Source organism: Gorilla gorilla, chromosome 18 (assembly GCF_029281585.2).
Source record: "Gorilla gorilla gorilla isolate KB3781 chromosome 18, NHGRI_mGorGor1-v2.1_pri, whole genome shotgun sequence".
NCBI classification, from domain to species: domain Eukaryota; kingdom Metazoa; phylum Chordata; class Mammalia; order Primates; family Hominidae; genus Gorilla; species Gorilla gorilla.
The window spans coordinates 118,667,371-118,685,494 of NC_073242.2; the positions used below are offsets into that span (position 1 = coordinate 118,667,371).

At 54.0% G+C, this 18,124-nt stretch overlaps 1 protein-coding gene across 1 annotated transcript; it reads right to left on the bottom strand.

Moving 5' to 3' along the window:
- Window positions 1–9,586: 9,586 nt before the first annotated feature.
- LOC109023602 (uncharacterized) lies at window positions 9,587–14,349 on the bottom strand. The gene is made up of 2 exons (XM_063700386.1): window positions 12,638–14,349; window positions 9,587–11,195 (listed from the first exon to the last, which is right to left on the bottom strand). The coding sequence occupies exon 2, from the start codon at window positions 10,547–10,549 to the stop codon at window positions 9,881–9,883; it is 669 nt and encodes a 222-aa protein (XP_063556456.1). The 5' UTR covers window positions 10,550–11,195; window positions 12,638–14,349; the 3' UTR covers window positions 9,587–9,880.
- Between the last annotated feature and the right edge of the window lie 3,775 nt (window positions 14,350–18,124).

Here is an 18,124-nt window from a genome sequence, read left to right on the forward strand (position 1 = left end):
GAATACATCGACAGTTGTATTAGAGAAAAGCTTAAAGACAAGGAAAAATTAAGGAAATGAGGCACAAAACGTAGAGTACATACAACCAACAAAACCAAATTGGATTCTTTGAGAAGATTAGTACACTTGAGAAAGCCCTGGTACACTAGTCAGAGAAAAGAGAGCAGGGACAAATTACAATGTCAGAATCTACAAACCCTTCAGACATAAAAACTTGAGGCTGTCTCAGAAGTCAGTGGGAAACGTTAAATGCAATTGACAAATTACTAGGAAAAAACTGCTATCAGAAGAAATAGAACATCTTACTAGCTCCTGTCTTTCAGAAATCTTACCTATATCTTGTCACAAAGAAAAACTCCAGGCTCAGCATTTCAATGTTATGTGTTTCCAAATGTTTAAGAAAGAATAACGGTCTTTTAAAAGTCTTCCACAGAACCAAAAAAAACAACCAAAAAAAAAACAAAAACAAACACGAGACTCTCATTTCCCATCTTGTTTTATGAGGCAGCATAACCCTGACAAGGATGTTTCAAAAAAAAAACAGAAAATCAAGGCCAGTGTCTCTCTTGAACATCCTAAGCAACCCTAAACAAAATATGAATAACCCTGATCCAGTGACATTGAGGGATGATATGTCATGATCAAGTTGGGCTCAGGAATGCAAGGTTGGTATAATATTTTAAAAGTCAATGTAATCCATCACACTAACAAAAGAGGTAAACTGTATGGTTATCTTAATAAATGCAGGAAAGTAATTTGTAAACTTCAACACCCATTCATGATGAACTATGCCTAGTGTTCCATTATTGGAATGCCAAGCATGTGGGAGTTCTTTATATCCTACTGCTCGAGCTTATTGCCAAGCAGTAGGTGACTTCAGGCATAAATGGGTTAAGAGAACCTTTAGCAAACCAGGAATAGAAAGGACCTTCCTTAATTTGATCAAAGGTATCTATAAGAAATCTACAACAAGCAGCCCACTCAAGGGTGGAAAATGGAGAGCCGCCCCCACCCCCCTCTCCCATTCCCTGAGATGGCTGCCCCTCACTGCGATGCACTAGCACACCAAGGCAAGAAAAGAGGCTTAAAAGGGCCGGGTGTGGTGGCTCACGCCTGTAATCCCGGCACTTTGGGAGGCTGAGGCAGGTGGATCACCTGAGGTTGGGAGTTCAAGACCAGCCTGAACAATATGGAGAAACCCCATCTCTGCTAAAAATGCAAAATTAGCTGGGCATGCCTGTAATCCCAGCTACTCGGGAGGCTGAAGCAGGAGAATCGCTTGAACCCGGGAGGCGGAGGTTGTAGTGAGCTGACTGAGATCATGCCATTGCACTCCAGCCTGGGCTACAAGAGTGAAACTGTTAAAAAAAAAAAAAAAAAAAAAAAGCTTAAAAGGCTTTAAAACCAGAAATGAAGCTGTCAGTATTTACAGGTGGATATGGTTATATGTGAAGAAAATCCAAAGGAACTCACAAGCAAACTGTTAATAAGTGAATTTACAAGATTCCTGCCCACAAGGCCAACATACAAAAAACTGATTATATTTCTAAATTCCAGAAACGAACAGTAATAATCACAAATGTTATTATAGACACTAAGAAATGTAAACTATGTAGAAACAAATCTAACAAAAGATGTCTGGGACAGAAAGCTATAAAATATTAGGAAAGTGAAGAAAACCTAAAAAAAAAAAAAAAGAAAAGGAGGGATGTAGCCTGTTGGTGAATGGAAGCCTCAGTATCGTAAAGATGATGATTTTCTCTAAATGGTACATTCAGTGCAATTTCAGTGAAAATCCAAGCAGAGATTTTTGTGGAAATTGCCATGTTTATAGTAGAATGATTTATATTCCTTTGGGTATATACCCAGTAATGGGATTGGTGGGTCGAATGGTATTTCTGGCTCTGGGTCTTTGAGGAACTGCCACATGTGTCTTCCACGATGGCTGAACTAATTTGCATGCACGCATATGTCCATTGCAGCACTGTTCACAATAGCAAAGACATGGAATCAACCCAAATGCCCATCAGTGATAGACTGGATAAAGAAAATGTGGCCGAGGTGGGCGGATCGCTTGAGGTCAGGAGTTCGAGACCATCCTAGCCAATATGGCAAAACACCATCTCTACTAAAAATATAAAAATTAGCCAAGCATGGTGGTGCGTGCCTGTAATCGCAGCCACTTGGAAGGCTGAGGCAGGAGAATCACTTGAACCTGGGAGGTGGAGGTTGCAATCAGCCAAGATCACGCCACTGCACTCCAGCCTGGGTGACAGAGTGAGACTCTGTCTCAAAAAATAAAAATAAAAAATAAATAAATAAATTGGTCAATTTATGGACTCTGTTCTGCCAGGAGCAGACACCAGGGTTTCCTCATCCTCCTCGGAAGCCTGCCTGCCTTCATTGCTGCTGGGTTATCTGACAGTGAATTTTCCCCTCTACCAAAAAAAGAAAAAAGGCCAAAGACATGAAGAGTCACCTAAGAGAAGGCCTCCAAATGGCCAGTAAATGTGAAAAAGTGCTCAGCTTCATTGGTCAAATGAAAACCGCCAGAATCCCTAAGGTGTAAAAGGCCAGCACCGTGGATGGTGTGAGCAATTGGGCCTCCCCGCACCCTGGTGGGGTGGAAGACGGTGTGGTGCCTTCTGCCAAGTCAGCTGAGGCCACCGAGGCTGCAGCAGCCCATATTGGGTGTGCCCATCAGAAACAGCAAGTGGGCTTCAGGAGACACCGCCAGGATGGCCTTGGCAGCCATGGTCAGCCCGATCCCGGAGAGCCTCAGACACCCATCACCAACGCAGAGTTGCTGCTCGTCCCATGGAAGACTTTGTGGCAACATAAAGGAGGGGCTCGCGGCTCCCACAGTCACACCAGCGAGTTGCACGTGTGCGTGACGTGGGACACAGACATGCAGCGTGATCCTGTCTGCCCCTTTCAGAAACCAAAGAAATCATCAGTGGGTGAGGCATTCTCTGCAGAGGGAGAGGAGGCAGGGATGAAGGAGCGAGGCAGGGGGCTTCCAGGAGGCTGGCATCGTTTCCCAGTCTGCGTGTATTCACTTTGTGAGATGGTGTGCTATGATCTGCACACTTCACAATGTCATTCTTCAATTAAAAAAAAAAAATTAAAACACAAAGGGCCAGAGCTGGCCACGGGTAGACCAGCACTATGAGATGCTGTAAGACTACACGAAGCGGGAAGACCGCGGTTCCAGACGGAAGATCTGAGATGGGGAAGGGAGGAAGAGCAGAGAGAATGGTAAATATGTGGGCAGGCCAAAAACTGGATTTATAAAAGAAGAGGTCTTGGGCTTAAAAAGAGAAAAAGATAAGAATTAGCATATGTAAAAGAAACTTCAGGATCCCTTATCCATTAAAGGCTACATCCAGAATATGTAACTTCCATGCTAGTAGAGGTGAAAGCTACAAATAGAAAAATACATGGTCTGTCCAAAAGAAGGCAGGAAAGGACGGGGGCCTGGCCTGGGGGGTGTCCACTTGGCAGTGCTGCTGGCCCTCCTCGGGGTCAACAGGAAAGCTGACTGAAATGTACAAATGTGCTGAGAGTCTCAGGGGAGTGCAGCCCTCCTAGTCAAGGGTCTGGGCAAGGAGAGTGCCTGGGCATCGGGGCAGCCCCAGAGTCACTTTTCTGCTGGGCTGGTGGCTGCCCTGGCAAGTGCTGCCTGGGTGGGTGTGTGGGGCCTTGGCTAGCCTCGCAGCCGGAGGGATGGGCACTGGGACCTGGGGCTGCCAAGGACGAGGGCCCCAGTGTACCCCTTCCCATTGGGCCGAATCCTGGGAGGGCTGCACCCTGAGTCTCCCGGGGCTGCCACTCAGCCTCACATCATCCCAGTCATGACCCTGGACTGACGTGGTCTTGCACGGCTGGTGTCCCCAGCTGCCAGGCAGAAGCAAACACTAATCCTTCTGGGAGGAAGATAATGCTAAATTATGTCTGTGAGCAGTTTTGCAAATACGGTATCCAGCACACAGAAACAATCAGGCAAAGGAGAGAAAACAATGTAAATAAAAACCTATGGAAATAACAGAGAATAGAAACAGACCCACAGCGATGAACTGGACACTTTTAAAAAGTACCAAACTGGCCGGGCGCGGTGGCTCACGCCTGTAATCCCAGCACTTTGGGAGGCTGAGGCGGGCGGATCACGACGTCTGGAGATCAAGACCATCCTGGCTAACACAGGGAAACCCCATCTCTACTAAAAAATACAAAAAAATTAGCCGGGTGTGGTGGCGGGTGCCTGTAGTCCCAGCTACTCTGGAGGCTGAGGCAGGAGAATGGCGTGAACCCGGGAGGCAGAGGTTGCAGTGAGCCAAGATGGCACCACCGTACTCCAGCCTGGGCGACAGAGGGAGACTCCGTCTCAAAAAAAAAAAAAAAAAAAAAAAAGTACCAAACAGTAGCTCTACCACTAGAAAATAGAATTATCAAAATTAAGAATTCAGTATGTAGGTATAATAGCAGATGAGACACATCTGAGGAGGGAGGAGGTGAACTGGAAAACAGGGAGGAAGAGATCCCAAATGATGTGTGTTGCACCAGACACCGAAGGAGGAAAGGACTCCATTCCTTCACAAGCTCTTCCAGGAAGCAGAAAGAGGTGGACATCCCCCAACTCATGTTTTGAGGCTAGCATTTCTTTGGCATCAAAATCTGAAGACAACAGCAGAGAGAAAAAAATTACAGCCCAATCTTATGCTTACACATTCACATTCTTTCTTTTTTTTTTTTTTTTGAGACGGAGTCTTGCTCTGTTGCCCAAGCTGGAGTGCAGTGGTGCAATCTCAGCTCACTGCAACCTCTGCCTCCCAGGCTCAAGCGATTCTCCTGCCTCAGCCTCCTACTCAGATAAATTCTAAGCAAAATTTTAGCAAACCAAATGTAGCAGTGAACAATCTCATTTGGTAACTAACTGTGGCTGGATTCAATCAGGTGTCATATCTTGTATTCTGTACCCTTGTTAAGCTCTCTAATTAATCATAACAGTTTCCAATAATATAACAATCTCAGTCCTTTAGATTTTCAACATGACACATGTTTGGACTGTGACTGCAGCTTGGCTTGACCTTAGAATATCACTCAGTGTGACTCGACACACTGACAGATTAAAGGAGGAGAAATTCATGTGATCCTCACGGCCAAGGCAGACACAGCTTTTGAGAAAATTCAGCATCCAAGAAAAATGCTTAAAAAAAAAAAAAAAGGCCAGGCATGGTGGCTCACGCCTGTCATCCCAGCACTTTGAAAGTCAGGAGTTCAAGACCAGCCTGGCCAACACGGTGAAACCCCGTCTCTACTAAAGATATAAAAAAACAGCCTTGCGTGGTGGTGGGCACCTGTAATTCCAGCTACTGGGGAGGCTGAGGCAGGAGAATCGCTTGAACCCGGGAGGTAGAGGTTGTGGTGAGCTGAGATCGCGCCATTGCACTCCAGCCTGGGTGACAGGGCGAGACTCTGTCTCTCTTTTTTTTTTTTTTTTTTTTTTTTTGAGATAGAGTCTCGCTCTTTCGGCCAGGCTGGACTGCAGTGGCGCTATCTCGGCTCACTGCAACCTCTACCTCCCAGGTTCAAGTGATTCTCCTGCCTCAGCCTCCCCAGTAGCTGGAATTACAGGCGCCCACCACCACGCAAGGCTGTTTTTTTGTATTTTTAGTAGAGACGGGGTTTGACCGTGTTAGCCAAGATGATCTCAATCTCTTGACCTCGTGATCTGCCCACCTCGGCCTCCCAAAGTGCTGGGATTACAGGCGTGAGCCACTGCGCCTGGCCAACTCTTAAAAAATAAAAAAAAAGCATTCTAGAAAATAAAAGGAATTCCCTTGACTTGGTCAAGAGTTTCCACAGAAGCCTTGCAGCCACAGCATGCGTCCCCATGGTCAGGAGCAGGACTGGGTGCCATTCTCACAGCTTCTGTCCAGCCGTGTGGAGGTCTTGGGAGCAGAGAAAGAAAACAAGCCAGAGGTACACTGTGGAAACGAAGAGACAAAACAAAACCCACTATTCGCAGGTGATGTCACTGTGTTCTGGAAAACTCCAAACAATTGCCAAAGATAACCTAAAATATTTCCCAGGGATAAATATCAGAAATATTAAGAGATGTCAGCACGTTTTTGGCGATCAAAGTCAGTATACAAGGTGTCATTGCGTTTCTGTCATCAGCAGTCATGCGAAAAGGAAACTTTAAAAAGCCACCGTTCAAAAAGCTTTAAGATATAGAAATGTCAAGAAATAACTCCAATTAAAGATGCAAAAGATGTTTATGGGAAAAAAATCATAAAACTTTCCCGAAAGAGGTTAAAGAAGACCTAAATTAAGGGAGCCCCGTCCCGCATCCGTGGATTGCAGAGCACATTGTGCCGACCCCTGTTCTGCCGTCTCCCCTGTGGCTGGCTGCCCTGGCCCCTTCTTCAGCCGGGCCAGGAGCCCAGACCCGCGCTCCCCTCTGCGTGGACACACCCTCAACCCCTTCACACCTCCGAGGACTCACCTCGTAGGACTCACCTAGACAAAGCCCCAGGCTGAGATATATGAACCTTCGCCTGCCCTGTACCTGAGAGCGGGAGAAGCAGCGCACTCCTGGTTGCATTTTTGCTGTGAAACCACAGGCCTCCAGGCAGCCTCTTCATACCGCCCGGCAGCCCCACGTCCCTTCCCTTTGCCTTGAACCTGCACACCTCCTCCCCACCTCCACTCCACTACTGGGGATGCCTCCCTGTTCATCAGCCAAAGCAATCAAAAGAAACCCCACAGGCACCCCAGCCACACCCACTCACCCACCCGCCCCGCGCTCGCCTCCCTCTGCTCCCCGACATGGGCGGGTGCCCGCCTGGCTCCCCCAGCAGCTGGGCCCCACCCGCCCCACGCTCGCCTCCCTCTGCTCCCCCACATGGGCGGGTGCCCGCCTGGCTCCCCCAGCAGCCAGGCCCCACCCACCCCGCACTCACCTGCCTCTGCTCCCCCACATAGGCGGGTGCCTGCCTGGCTCCCCGAGCAGCCGGGCTGCGGGAAGATGGGTGAGAGTCAGCTCTCTGAGTGCTTGGCGGCAGGCGGTCAGCTCAGCTGGTGGGAACAGCAGGATGGTGTGGACGTCAGCCTGGCACCGGGCAGGGGTGGCCCTCAGCAGAATGGCATTGGGGCTGTGGCAAGCTCCCCTCCATCTCTGGTCCCTGGAGTCAGACTAGACCTTCGCCGCATCCGGCTCGAAGGCTCGGATGGATGATGGATTGCCCGGCCCATCTTCCCCGGGGGGTCGGATCTGAGACCATCAGGATCCAGCAGCCGTGAGTGTGATGGATGAACCGAGGCCAGTCACCTAGTGGGGAAACGACATCTCACATTTAAAGAACACCAGGCGTTTCTACACAGCGGGGGAAGGAAATCCGTCCTGATTTTAAACTTTGGCACAGCCGTGAAACCGAGGGTAGTGAACTCTGTGTGAGGAGAGGACTCTTTTCTATAAGTGGCCCTCCAAGAGCCGAAGTCCCAGTCCCGAGAGATGCGTGTCATGTGTGTGGCCTTGTGATAGAGCCTCTGGGGTTCTCTGTCCACTTCTGGGTCGTCCCCGTGTTGCTGGGTGGGCTCCCTGTGCCCCCATCCCAGGCCCTGCAGGCTGGCTTCCCAGTGGACTCGGCTGTGGGAGGTCCTGGCAGGGCGGGTGCTCCTTCCCCGCTTCCCCTACACCCCTGTGACTACAGCCCCATCCCTGGCACCAGCATCCTTGGGATCTTTGCCTCTCCAGCCCGTAACCTTGCTGGTCTCTGGGGCTGTACAGAAACCTGTTTCCTGCAGGGACATACATTTAACGTCCGTGAAAGCCTCAGACCCCCTGAGCACACCTGCCTAGTCGTGTTGTGGACCAACAAGGGCTGACGAAATGCCTGTGGAGGCTGATTTCACCGGAGTCAGGGGAAGTCAGTCGAAGCAAAGAGCAGGGGCAGGATGAAAATAACAGAACAGTGACCCAGGTAGCAACCGTGTGCCGGGGAGGCTGGGCCAAGCATTTATAGAAACTGCCCAAAGAGCAGCGCAGGGCGGGCGTTTCGGCCCATTTTACAGACCAGGAAAACGGGCGGAGAGGCCGAGTGACTGCCCGAGGCCACACGCAGCTCTCCCGCCCTGTTCGCTTACGCACATTCTTGGCCATGCAGTGAAGGGAGTTCCCAGCAGTGTTCCCTGCCCACTCGCATCCTATTGCCCAGCTGAGCCCCTCCTTTGGCTCTCCCACCCATGGGCCTGATGGCCACAGCTGGGATCCACCGGACACTGCAGTCTCCCAGGCCTCAGGTCTTTGCCTCCTTAGTCACCTGTGAAGCACCTCCTATGTGCCAGCTCTGCCCGTCCAGGGAGAAGCAGCACAGCCCGGCCACCCGAGGCCTCCTGTGCGCTTCCCCGTCTGAGGTCCGTGATCAGAACTGCGGGCTTCTCCGCAGAGGTCGGGGCAGCGACAGGACAGCCGCGGGCTTCTCTCCAGAGGTCGGGGCAGCGACAGGACAGCCTCAGCCTCTTTAGATGCTGCCTTCACGGAGCAGTGAAAGAGAGAGGGAGAGACAGAGAGCACCCGGGCGGGTCTCCCAGCCATGCCAGGCAGGTGGACGGGATTTATGTGCCAGGTACTGTGCTGGCTATCACCGGGGCCTGGTGGTCTCTTGGAGTCACAAGCAGCCGCCTGAGATGAGGTTTATCATTTTGAGCTAGAATAGGACTGAAGCTCATTCCTGAGGGGCTGGCCGGGCCGGCTCTCCCTGCCCGCTGGCATCTCCACTGCCTCTGCTGTCCTGAAGCTGTTATGAGGGTTCACATTACTAGGATGCCAATGTGGGTTCTCCTCTGGGCTCTGGCCCCAAGGCACCCCAACCTCAGACATGTCACCGCCTGGGCCTACTACAGATGGAGACTGCAGTTCTATGATGGGAAAATCTCTACACCATCGGTCATTTGGGCTATAGAAGAAAAAGAAATTATTTTCAGCTGCAGCTTCGTTTTTGGAATCTTGGCAAAAAAAGTTAACAGTGGAGGGGGAAGGAGGCTGGGCACCCTGCCACGAGGCTGGTTCTTATGGTCCTGGGCACCATCCGGTCACTTTAAAGAAGCAGGTGTCCCCGATGGTACATGCGTGCCTTGTCAGGGTGCACTGTCGGCCGCCTGCTCGCGGTTGGGACACACATGAGGGCTATGAGGACCCGGGGGTGGTGGCCAAGTGACTCCACAGTGGCCCAGTTGCAGTCTCTTCACTTGCTGGACGGTGGCTCAGCCTGACAGGTTTCACAGGTATCCACGGGTCTGAGTCCAGAGCTGCCCCACACAGATGGCCCCTCCCCAGGTCCTGCGTCAGCCGGCGAGAAGTTCCTGCCCAGACCTCAGGTGACCCCAGCTCCGGTCACTTCTGCCCAAAGGCAAATGAGCTTTTCCTAAAGTCCAAACCCAGTGGTCCCCACAAATCTGAGCAAAGCTGGAAACCCTTGTTCGTTCTGTGGTGCACAGGGCGGGCAACTCTGCGGCTGAAATTGCTGTTTTCAGCTACTGTCAGCTGAGCCTGGCCTGGAGCCTCAAACCGCATTAAGGGCTTTCTGTGCTTTGCCTCCCAGAATCCTGGCTGTGGCCTCATGAAACAGGTGCTGTTAAAATCAGCTGCATTGGAAACAGCCGAGTCAGGCAATGAAGGCACAGAGAGGTTAGACAACTTGTGGAAAATCACGCAGCACAGGTGCCTCCACATTCACACTCCGCCCCTCCGTGTCCTGCAGTCCTGACCAGCCCCACGTTCCCCAGGACAAGCCGCCAGCATCCCGGAAGGGGTTAATCCCCCTCTGGTGGCTCAGCTCCTGCCACTCTCCCGAGTGCTTTTGCACATGGTCTGGTCTCAATGCGCCCAAGACGGCCCTGTGCTGGGGAGGAAAGCGCTTACATAATCCTCCCCGAGTGTTTTCTCTCTCAGGCGGCGTGCACACCCCACTTGGGTTGCAACACAGGCAAGTAGATGCCAGGAAATTCTGAGGCTGCTGCTGAGCCTGGGCTGGGTGAGGTTCAGACCCGAGACCCCCTCACCTGTGTGGGCCCTTGGCTTCCTCTGTGCCCCTCCTGAGCGGGGTCCCTGGCGCAGACTCTTGTTCAGACCGTGCAAGGTAGGTGCGTGGTCAGGAGCCCACGGCTCAGGACAGAAGCCATTTGGGGAACCAGTGGGACCTCCAGCGGCTTGGAGGAGGCTGAGTGGGAAGCACGTTCCTACCCAGGCTGAGCACTTCACACAGGGGGCTGGGCCAGGGGGAGAGCTGCCTGCCCCGGAGACCCCTACCTGCCTTTCTGTGCTGGCACAGCCATGCCCAGCCTCCGCTGGACAGCTTGGACTGAGGTTTCCTTGTGGTGGCCCCTCCCCAGAGTGTCTCCCGGGGGCACAGGCCCTGGCGGCATGCACGTCACCCGGGGGGCTTTTAACAGAGACCAGCAACCCTCCCACAGAGGACTGGGGAGCCGGCCCGTGGCTGGCGTGGGGGAGGCAGGCACTACCTAGCCATGCCGGGTGGACAGGCATTTTCCACAGCTCGGGAAACGGAGCCGGGCCAGGAAGGTTGGAGCTCAGCTCTTGGGTGAGAGCCGCGGAGCCCTGGCTGAGCCTCACCTGCGCTCGGAGCCCATTTCCTTTTCTGTCAAATTCACGATGGGATCTGGCCCCTGACTCCACCCCAGCAGCACCAAAGACACTGCCCTGCGCTCATTACATTTCCTCCCAGCCCGCGGGGGGTCAGCGGGGGTGGGGATGAGGGTGGGCGCAGGCACTGCCTGGCAGGGGAGTGAAAGGAAGGGCAGCGCCCTCCCAGGCCTGGGCCCCTCCCCAGCACGTCTCCTCCCCCAACTGCTGCTGCAGAGGGTGGACACCCAGCAGGGCCTGGCGAGGGGCGGCAGGGCGGGTTGTGTTCCTGGGGCTGGGGGATGAGTGTTGGGGTCTGCCGGCGCTGACAGTGGGGTGAGGACCGTGTCCCCTGGATTCCCTCCACCCCCGGGCCCTCTTGCCTGGCGGGGACAGCCGGGAAAGTGAGCATTCTCCGTGTCCTGAGGCTCTTCTTGAAACGGTCCCCAGGATCCTGTGAGCAGGAGCCGCGCAAGGCCTGGATCAGCCTTGATCTCGTCTCGAACTCCCTGACTTCTTGCACAGGAAGGTGCTGGGCGCCGAGTCCTCACTGCGGGTGAAGGACCCAGAGGAGAGGAGTGAGCCGAGGCCACCTGCCCATGGCCAGGGGTCTGAGTTGGGGCACGTTTCCCATTTGGTGGCCTCAGACCCTGCTGGCTGCCAACCCTTGGAATAAGCAACAGGGCGCCTTGGACCCAACAGCCTGGTGGCCACGAGCCCATCTGAATGCCCGGAACTCGCCTTGGACCCAACGGCCTGGTGGCCACGAGCCCATCTGAATGCCCGGAGCTGGGGAGCTGGGACCAGGTGGTGGGAACTGTGCTTGCCTCCCGGCCAGGCCGCCTGTCATGGGAAATGGGCCACCGGAGCCCCTGCCCAGCAGTTGGCTGTCCCCCAGGGCTGCTCCGGCCAAGCTTCTCCAGAGGTCACGCACTCCACCACATCCTCCCACCCCACTGGGGCCAGCCCTGCTGGAGGAGGGGGTGCCCCCACAGAGTCTGCCCCCGCCGCTGCCGGCGAGGACCTCCGGGTGTGACCACACAGGGCCCGGGCTCCCATCCAGGCCGAGTGGGCGCAGGGCACGGCTTCTCCGTGGAGTCCCAGGCTCTCCGCCTCCAGGGGCCAGGCGTGCCTGAGTGAGGGCCTCATCCTGGAGGATGGGGAGGGGTGCAGGAGGCGGCTCAGGAATCCCTCAGGGCGCCCCAGGCCAGGCTGATCACAGCAGAGCGGCCTTAGCAAAGCTTCCAGCTTCCCCCAGCCTTTGCCGCACGTCTGCAATGGGGACTTTTCAAAGCTGATCTCGGTACAGTGGGCGTAGCTGATTCCAGGCCCCGGGCTGCTGAGCCAGGAAGGAAAGCCTGCGTCTGCTTTTTGCTGGAGTTTAGCACGAGCGCTGCAGATGGCAATGCTGTGCCGCCATGAATTAAGTGGGTTTCATCCCAGTGCTGCTCTCTCCAGCCAGGGCCAGGCTCCTAGAGGGGCTCACAGGGCTCCCAAGCTGGACTCCCTGCCCCAGCCCCTTCCTCTTCCCTGGCTCCCAGCAGAGCAGGGCTGTCATTTCACCAAGCAGCCATGGGGGTGGGGGGCAGAGCCTTGTGGGCTCATGGGCGTGGGAGGAGTGAGGTGGGTCCCTGCCCCTGGGGGAATGTGGGGGCCCAGCGGTGCTGGAACAGGAGTGATTCTGCCCCCAAGCAGGAAACACAAATCAATATCTGAATGTTTGGGGTTGTTGCAGCTGGGGAGGGGGCGATACTGGAAATTAGGGGGTGTAAGTCAGAGGGAGGAGGGAGGGAGGGAGAAAGAAGGGAGAGAGGGAGGAGGGAGGGAGGGAGGAAGGAGGAGAAGAAGGTGCCCAAGCCCCCATTCCCCAGGAGAGGTAGTGCCCAGGACTATGGTGCCCTTTGCAGGGCCGACCTCCCATCTCCATGGCGTCACTCTCTTTCCTTCTCGGGGACTTGAGGTGACCATGTGCCGTACTTTCAAAGTACTTACTGTGGAAGGTGGAAGAGCTGAGGAGGGTGCCCGACAGGATCCCCCAGGACACCCTGGCCCATTCGGCACCATTCGAATGCATGAGATCGCAGGCCCTGTGCGGGTGCCCGGGGCATGAGGGGCCTGCCCGTCCTGCAGGGTGCTGCTCAGATGCCTCGACCCTGGGAGCCCCCTCCTGGCCATTCTTGCAGGCCTGCCCCAGCCTGTGCCTTCTGCTGGGGCAGGGCCTCAGGCAGCAGTGGACAGTGGCCAGGAGGGTGCTGCTCAGGTTGGGGGAGGCCCGTGGGGGATCAGCCTCCCCGGATCCCAGGGTGGGGCCGAGTTACACACAGAGATAATGCAGACTCAGGCAGTGCGCAGGCAAGGCCGGAGTGCCGAGTATGGTACAGGAAACGCAGTATGCGCAGCTGGGCTGCACCGTGGTCCACACAGCCAGGCTCTTTGGTGTGTTTCCTGCACACAAGGACATTCACAAGCCAGCAGCATCGTCAGAATGGACAGGTCCCTGCAAGGTCCCACTGCAGCCTGACCACTGTCCCCACGAGGTTCTGAGAGCGGAGTCTGATGGTGTCACGCCCTTCCCCAAGCCGCCATCTCTCCTCCATCTCTGTCAGCCTGTGCAGGCTCCTGGCCCCTCCGTGCTGTGGGCACTCGGACTGCTTTGCCTCTGGATTCCTGGTGATGAGATCCTGGGTGGGCGGGGACAACAGGGGGTGAGGCTGCGCTTCTTGCAGGTGTCCTGGCGGCGGGTGTAAAATCTCACCCTGGGCGGTCTCTGGTGACGTGAACGCTGACGGTTTAATTGATGCCGTATCTGCAGCCTCCCCTGCAACGCTGTCCTTTCTCTCTATTATGATTAATCCGTGTTCTGTGGGGCGTCCTTTAAAGCCATGGGGACATCCACGCGCACCAGGCTTCCAGCTGCTTGTCTGAGCCTGAGCTGTGGGGCCGCTTGTGCCCCAGGCCATCTCTTGGCACTGTCAGCTCCCACCCGCCCCCCCCGCCCCACCATCAAGCAGGCTCCTGAGTGCTGGGGCACGGCCTCGTAGCCCTGGAGGGTCGCGATCTCTTACAAGCCTCTGGTGTTTACCCTGCCCAGGCTGGAGCTGGCCAATTCTCCCAGGAGTCGTGGCCACTTTGAATGGAACACGGTACTGAGAAGCCGAGGTCTGGGTGCTCGGGTTGCTCATGCCCATGGAGGCCGGGATGTCAAGGGGCTTCCAACTCCAGCCTCTCATGGGATGGTAGAGCGGCCTGGGCGGGGGCGGAGCTGAGAGAAGAATTTCACCCCCGAGGTTCTCGGACTGGAGCTCCAGAGGAGCCGCTGCCCAGGGGCACTTACCGTGTCCTTCATGAAAACAGAAAGTCGAAAACCCCGGATGAGTAACAATGAGCGAGTGATCTGGCGAGCTGTGGCTCGGGGTCTGCCATGAATTCTTGGCTCCTGGACTGTGGACTGGGGGCGGAGGACATCAACAGGAACTCTTAGAGGGAAGCTGGAGGAGGTGGGGGAGACAGAGCTTTGGAAAAAGAGCTTCGACTTCGCTCTTGGGTGGAGGAGACAAGGGGAGGGCACGCAGCCAGGGAACGGGCCGCAATGCTCCCTCCTTCCCCGCGTCCACGGGCGGCAATGCTCCCTCCTTCCCAGGGTCCACGGGCGGCTGGTGCTTTTTCCTTCCCGGCGTCCACAGGCAGCAATGCTCCTTCCTTCTCAGGGTCCAAAGGCAGCAACACTCCCTCCTTCCTGGCATCCAGGGCGGTCGGTGCTCCCTGCTTTCCAGGGTTCCAGGGGAAGTCCCACCCCCTGAATCTTGGGAGTTGGGGAAGAGGTGGGACCCTCGAGGACAGGCTGTAGCCCTCATACCCAGCCACCCCTAAGGGAGCGTAGCTGCTCCTCACGACGGAACTCTGTCCACACAGACAGCGCAGCCCTGATGCCTCCAGACACCCCTTCTTGCTGATGCCCTTTTCTAGCCTGATCTTGATGGTTCCTAGAGGCTGGGGGTCAAGTGTTCCCTGGCTCGCTTCCTGTAACATCAACTGGAACTTTTCATTGTGGTCTAAAAATAATCCCAGCACTTTGGGAGGCCAAGGCAGGAGGATCGCTTGAGGTCAGAAGTTCGAGTCCAGCCCGGCCACGTAGCAAAACCTCACCTCTACTAAAAAAAAAAAAAAAAAAAAAAAAAAAAATTCAGCTGTGTGTGGTGGCTCACGCCTGGAGTCCTCAGAAAGCTAAGGCAGGAGGATCACTTGAGCTCAGGGAGTGGACACTGCAGTAAGCTACGATAGCAACATTGCACTCCAGCCTGGTGGACAGAGCAGACTCTGTCTCCATCATCACCATCATCATCATCATCTCTCAAGCATCAATAAGACCTTATTCTATAATGATGATGGTCACACAATTCTGAATAGACTAAAGACTAGTGAATTGTGCACTTCACATAGGTGAAATGTATAGTATGTTAATTATACCCAAGAAAGCTGTTTATTTCTAAAGGGATTTATCATTCTAATAACAAAAATAAATTATAATAGTGTGACTCTTTGGCACTTTCCTGTTTTTTTTTTTTTTTTCTGTTTGCTCCTTTGATCATCCAGCATACGGGTGGGAGAAGGCTGGGTTTCACTATCATCTCTGCCTTGCCAATGGATGAAGCCCAAACCCCAGGTGGGAAGTGCTGGGGTGGAGACTTCAATCCAGGGACTCTGCCCAGGGCCTGCCCCATGTTTTCATGTCAGCTGGCCTTTCGTCATCTTAGCCTGATCAGTCCTGTCTAAACTGGTCATTCTTGGGTTGAATCATTGGAATCCCTTTGGCCCTGTCACCGAATCCCCCTGTGGGACAATGCTGAGACAGCTCTGTGGCCTCCAAGATGAACCCACTGACCCACGCCTCCTGGGGTTTATCATCTTCCTACATTGACTCAGGGCTGATGCGTGTGGCCCGTGGAACACGGCAGAGCTGACAGTGTGTAACTTCCATGACTGAGCTGTACAAGGCACCACAGCTTCTGTCTTGGTCTCTCAGGCCATCCACTCTGAGGGAAGCCAGCCCCCATGCTGTGATATTCAAGTGGCCTCATGGCAGGGTCCATTTGGAGAGAACTGAGTTCTGGCCAGCAGCACCACTGGCCAGTGTGTGATGGAGTGACCTAGGAGTGACCTGGGAAGGCCAGCCCCAGTCAGGCCTTCAAATGAGACTGCAACTCCAGCTGATGCAAGACTACAGCTTCAGGAGACTTTCAGGCAAGAATGCTTAGTCAAACCCCTCCAGAAATAGGGGCTTTTATTCTATCAGCAAGACCATGGCCTGCAGTAATGTGGAAAGTGGCCCAATGAGCTGAATGATCAAGCTAGCAAGCTTTGTAAGGAGGGCACTGAGGGTGGCATATCTTGTACTTTATTTTATTTATTTATTTTAAATAGTAATATTATAAAATAGAGATGGGGTTTTGCCATGTTGCCCAGGCTGGTCTCAAACTTCTAGGTTCAAGCAATCCACCTGCCTCAGCCTCCCAAAGTGTTGGGATTACAGGCATAAGCCACTACACCTGGCCTCTTGCTACTTTTAAATAAAATAAGAGAGGGAAGAGATAAACTAAAGGAAGGGCTGCTAAATATAGAAGAGATGCTTTCTGTCTGAAAACAATACTTTTTCTCATTCCCGGCCCCTCAAGGTGGCACACAATGCTGAGAATAGGAAACCCAGGGATGCAGGTCATTTAGGGAACAGGACAGGTGATGGTGGCAAGCCTCCCAGATGGCTCCAGTGACCCCCCCAACTCCTGTATTTGTCTGTGTGTGCTCCCCTCCCACACAGCAGGGCTGGTCTGTGTGGTCAGCATAGAGTACGGTGGTGGGCAACATGTGACTTCCCCTTGAGGCTGGATTATAATGGCATGGCAGCCTCCACTTGGCCTGTTGGCTCACTCACTCTAGAAGAAGCTGGCCACCATGCTGTGAGGACATCAGGCAGGCCCTGGAGAGTAACTGGGGCCCTCAGCCAATAGCCAGCACCAGCCCACCCGCCTCGTGAGGGAGCCACCAGCCCCAGTCTAACCTTCAGGTGATGCACCCCAAGCTGACATAAGACCACATGAGAGACCCTGAGGAAAACCACCCTGCTGAGCACTTCCCACTTTCCTGGCTAACAGTCTGTGAGAGATAAAAAGTGATTTTTGCTCTTTAAGCCATTAAGTTTTGGTTGTGTAGCAACAGAGCAACAGATATAAAATATAGCAGCATATAAAAGACCTGCATAGAATTCCTATGGAAGTGGGGATGCACCATGGATTTGGACCAGGGACAGACAATATCATCTGTTTTTCCTCCCTGAAACCCTTCTTAATGATCCTGGAGTCAGGGCACTCCTATCAGAATCAATGACTTGCTTTGGGTTTTAATTCTAACCAGCACTGGCATGTCCCCTCCAACATGCGAGGTATGAGAAGGACTTGCTTTTGGTTACTTAAACGTGCCAGGCCATCTGACACCCTCACTAATGACAACCACTTTGCAATCTCACTGATTCTCACTTGGGTGGCCAGTGTTTGACCAGTGACTCTTCTAAAAAGTTGGACATGCCGTTACCCAGGGGTGTGCTCCGTGTCTGCCCCGTGGAGGAAATGCTTCGTTCAAAATGCCTAATCAGAGTCTGAGCGCCAAACCAGGGAGTCAGCCTTGGCTGAGCCCTGGAGACACCTGGGAGCTCTGAACATGCAGCTGTCCACCCCACCCCACCCCGGGAGCCGCTGGGAGCCGGAGGAGGCGGGAAGGGGCCTCCCCGGGGCCCTCAGAGGGTGCACAGCCCTGGAACAACTGGCTCTCAGACTCGGCCTCCAGCGAGGGAGAGGGTGAATCTCTGTCACATGGAGCCCCCGGTTTGTGGCACTTTGCTGCAGCAGCCCCAGCACACGGATGTAAAGTGAGGCCGGCATCAGCCCCACAGCCCTTTGTTCCTGCTTCATGGCCCCCAGGAGAGACACCCTGAGCTCCCACTCTCCCACACACACTCGAGGCTGAAAACGCAGGATTTTTATGCCCAGACCTGCTGTTTCTTTCAGTTGTAACTTTTATCTTATGAAAACATTTCTGACCTACTCGAAGGTAGAAGGGCAGGACTCATCACTTCTGCCTCCTCTTTCTGCCCAAGGACAGAGAGAATAAAAGCCAGCCACGTGGTCCCTACAGGAGGACGCCATGTGGTCACTGCTGTCACCAAGAGACTGCACAGGCTCCAGCTGCGCATGGGCGCCCTGAGTGTTAACTGGGCTCAGCCATGTCCTCACTTTGATGGTGACACATAGAGGCATCTGCCTGTTAAGCAGGTGGTCCCCCGGGGTCCCCTGAGAGCACAGCCAGGGAACCGGATGCCCACATTTCCTCACTCTCCTCCCACCTTCCCTCCCTCATCTTCCTCCATCGCTTGAGTGCTTGCTCTGAAATCCAACCTTTAGTGACAATAAAGGAAAGAAAAAGAATTCC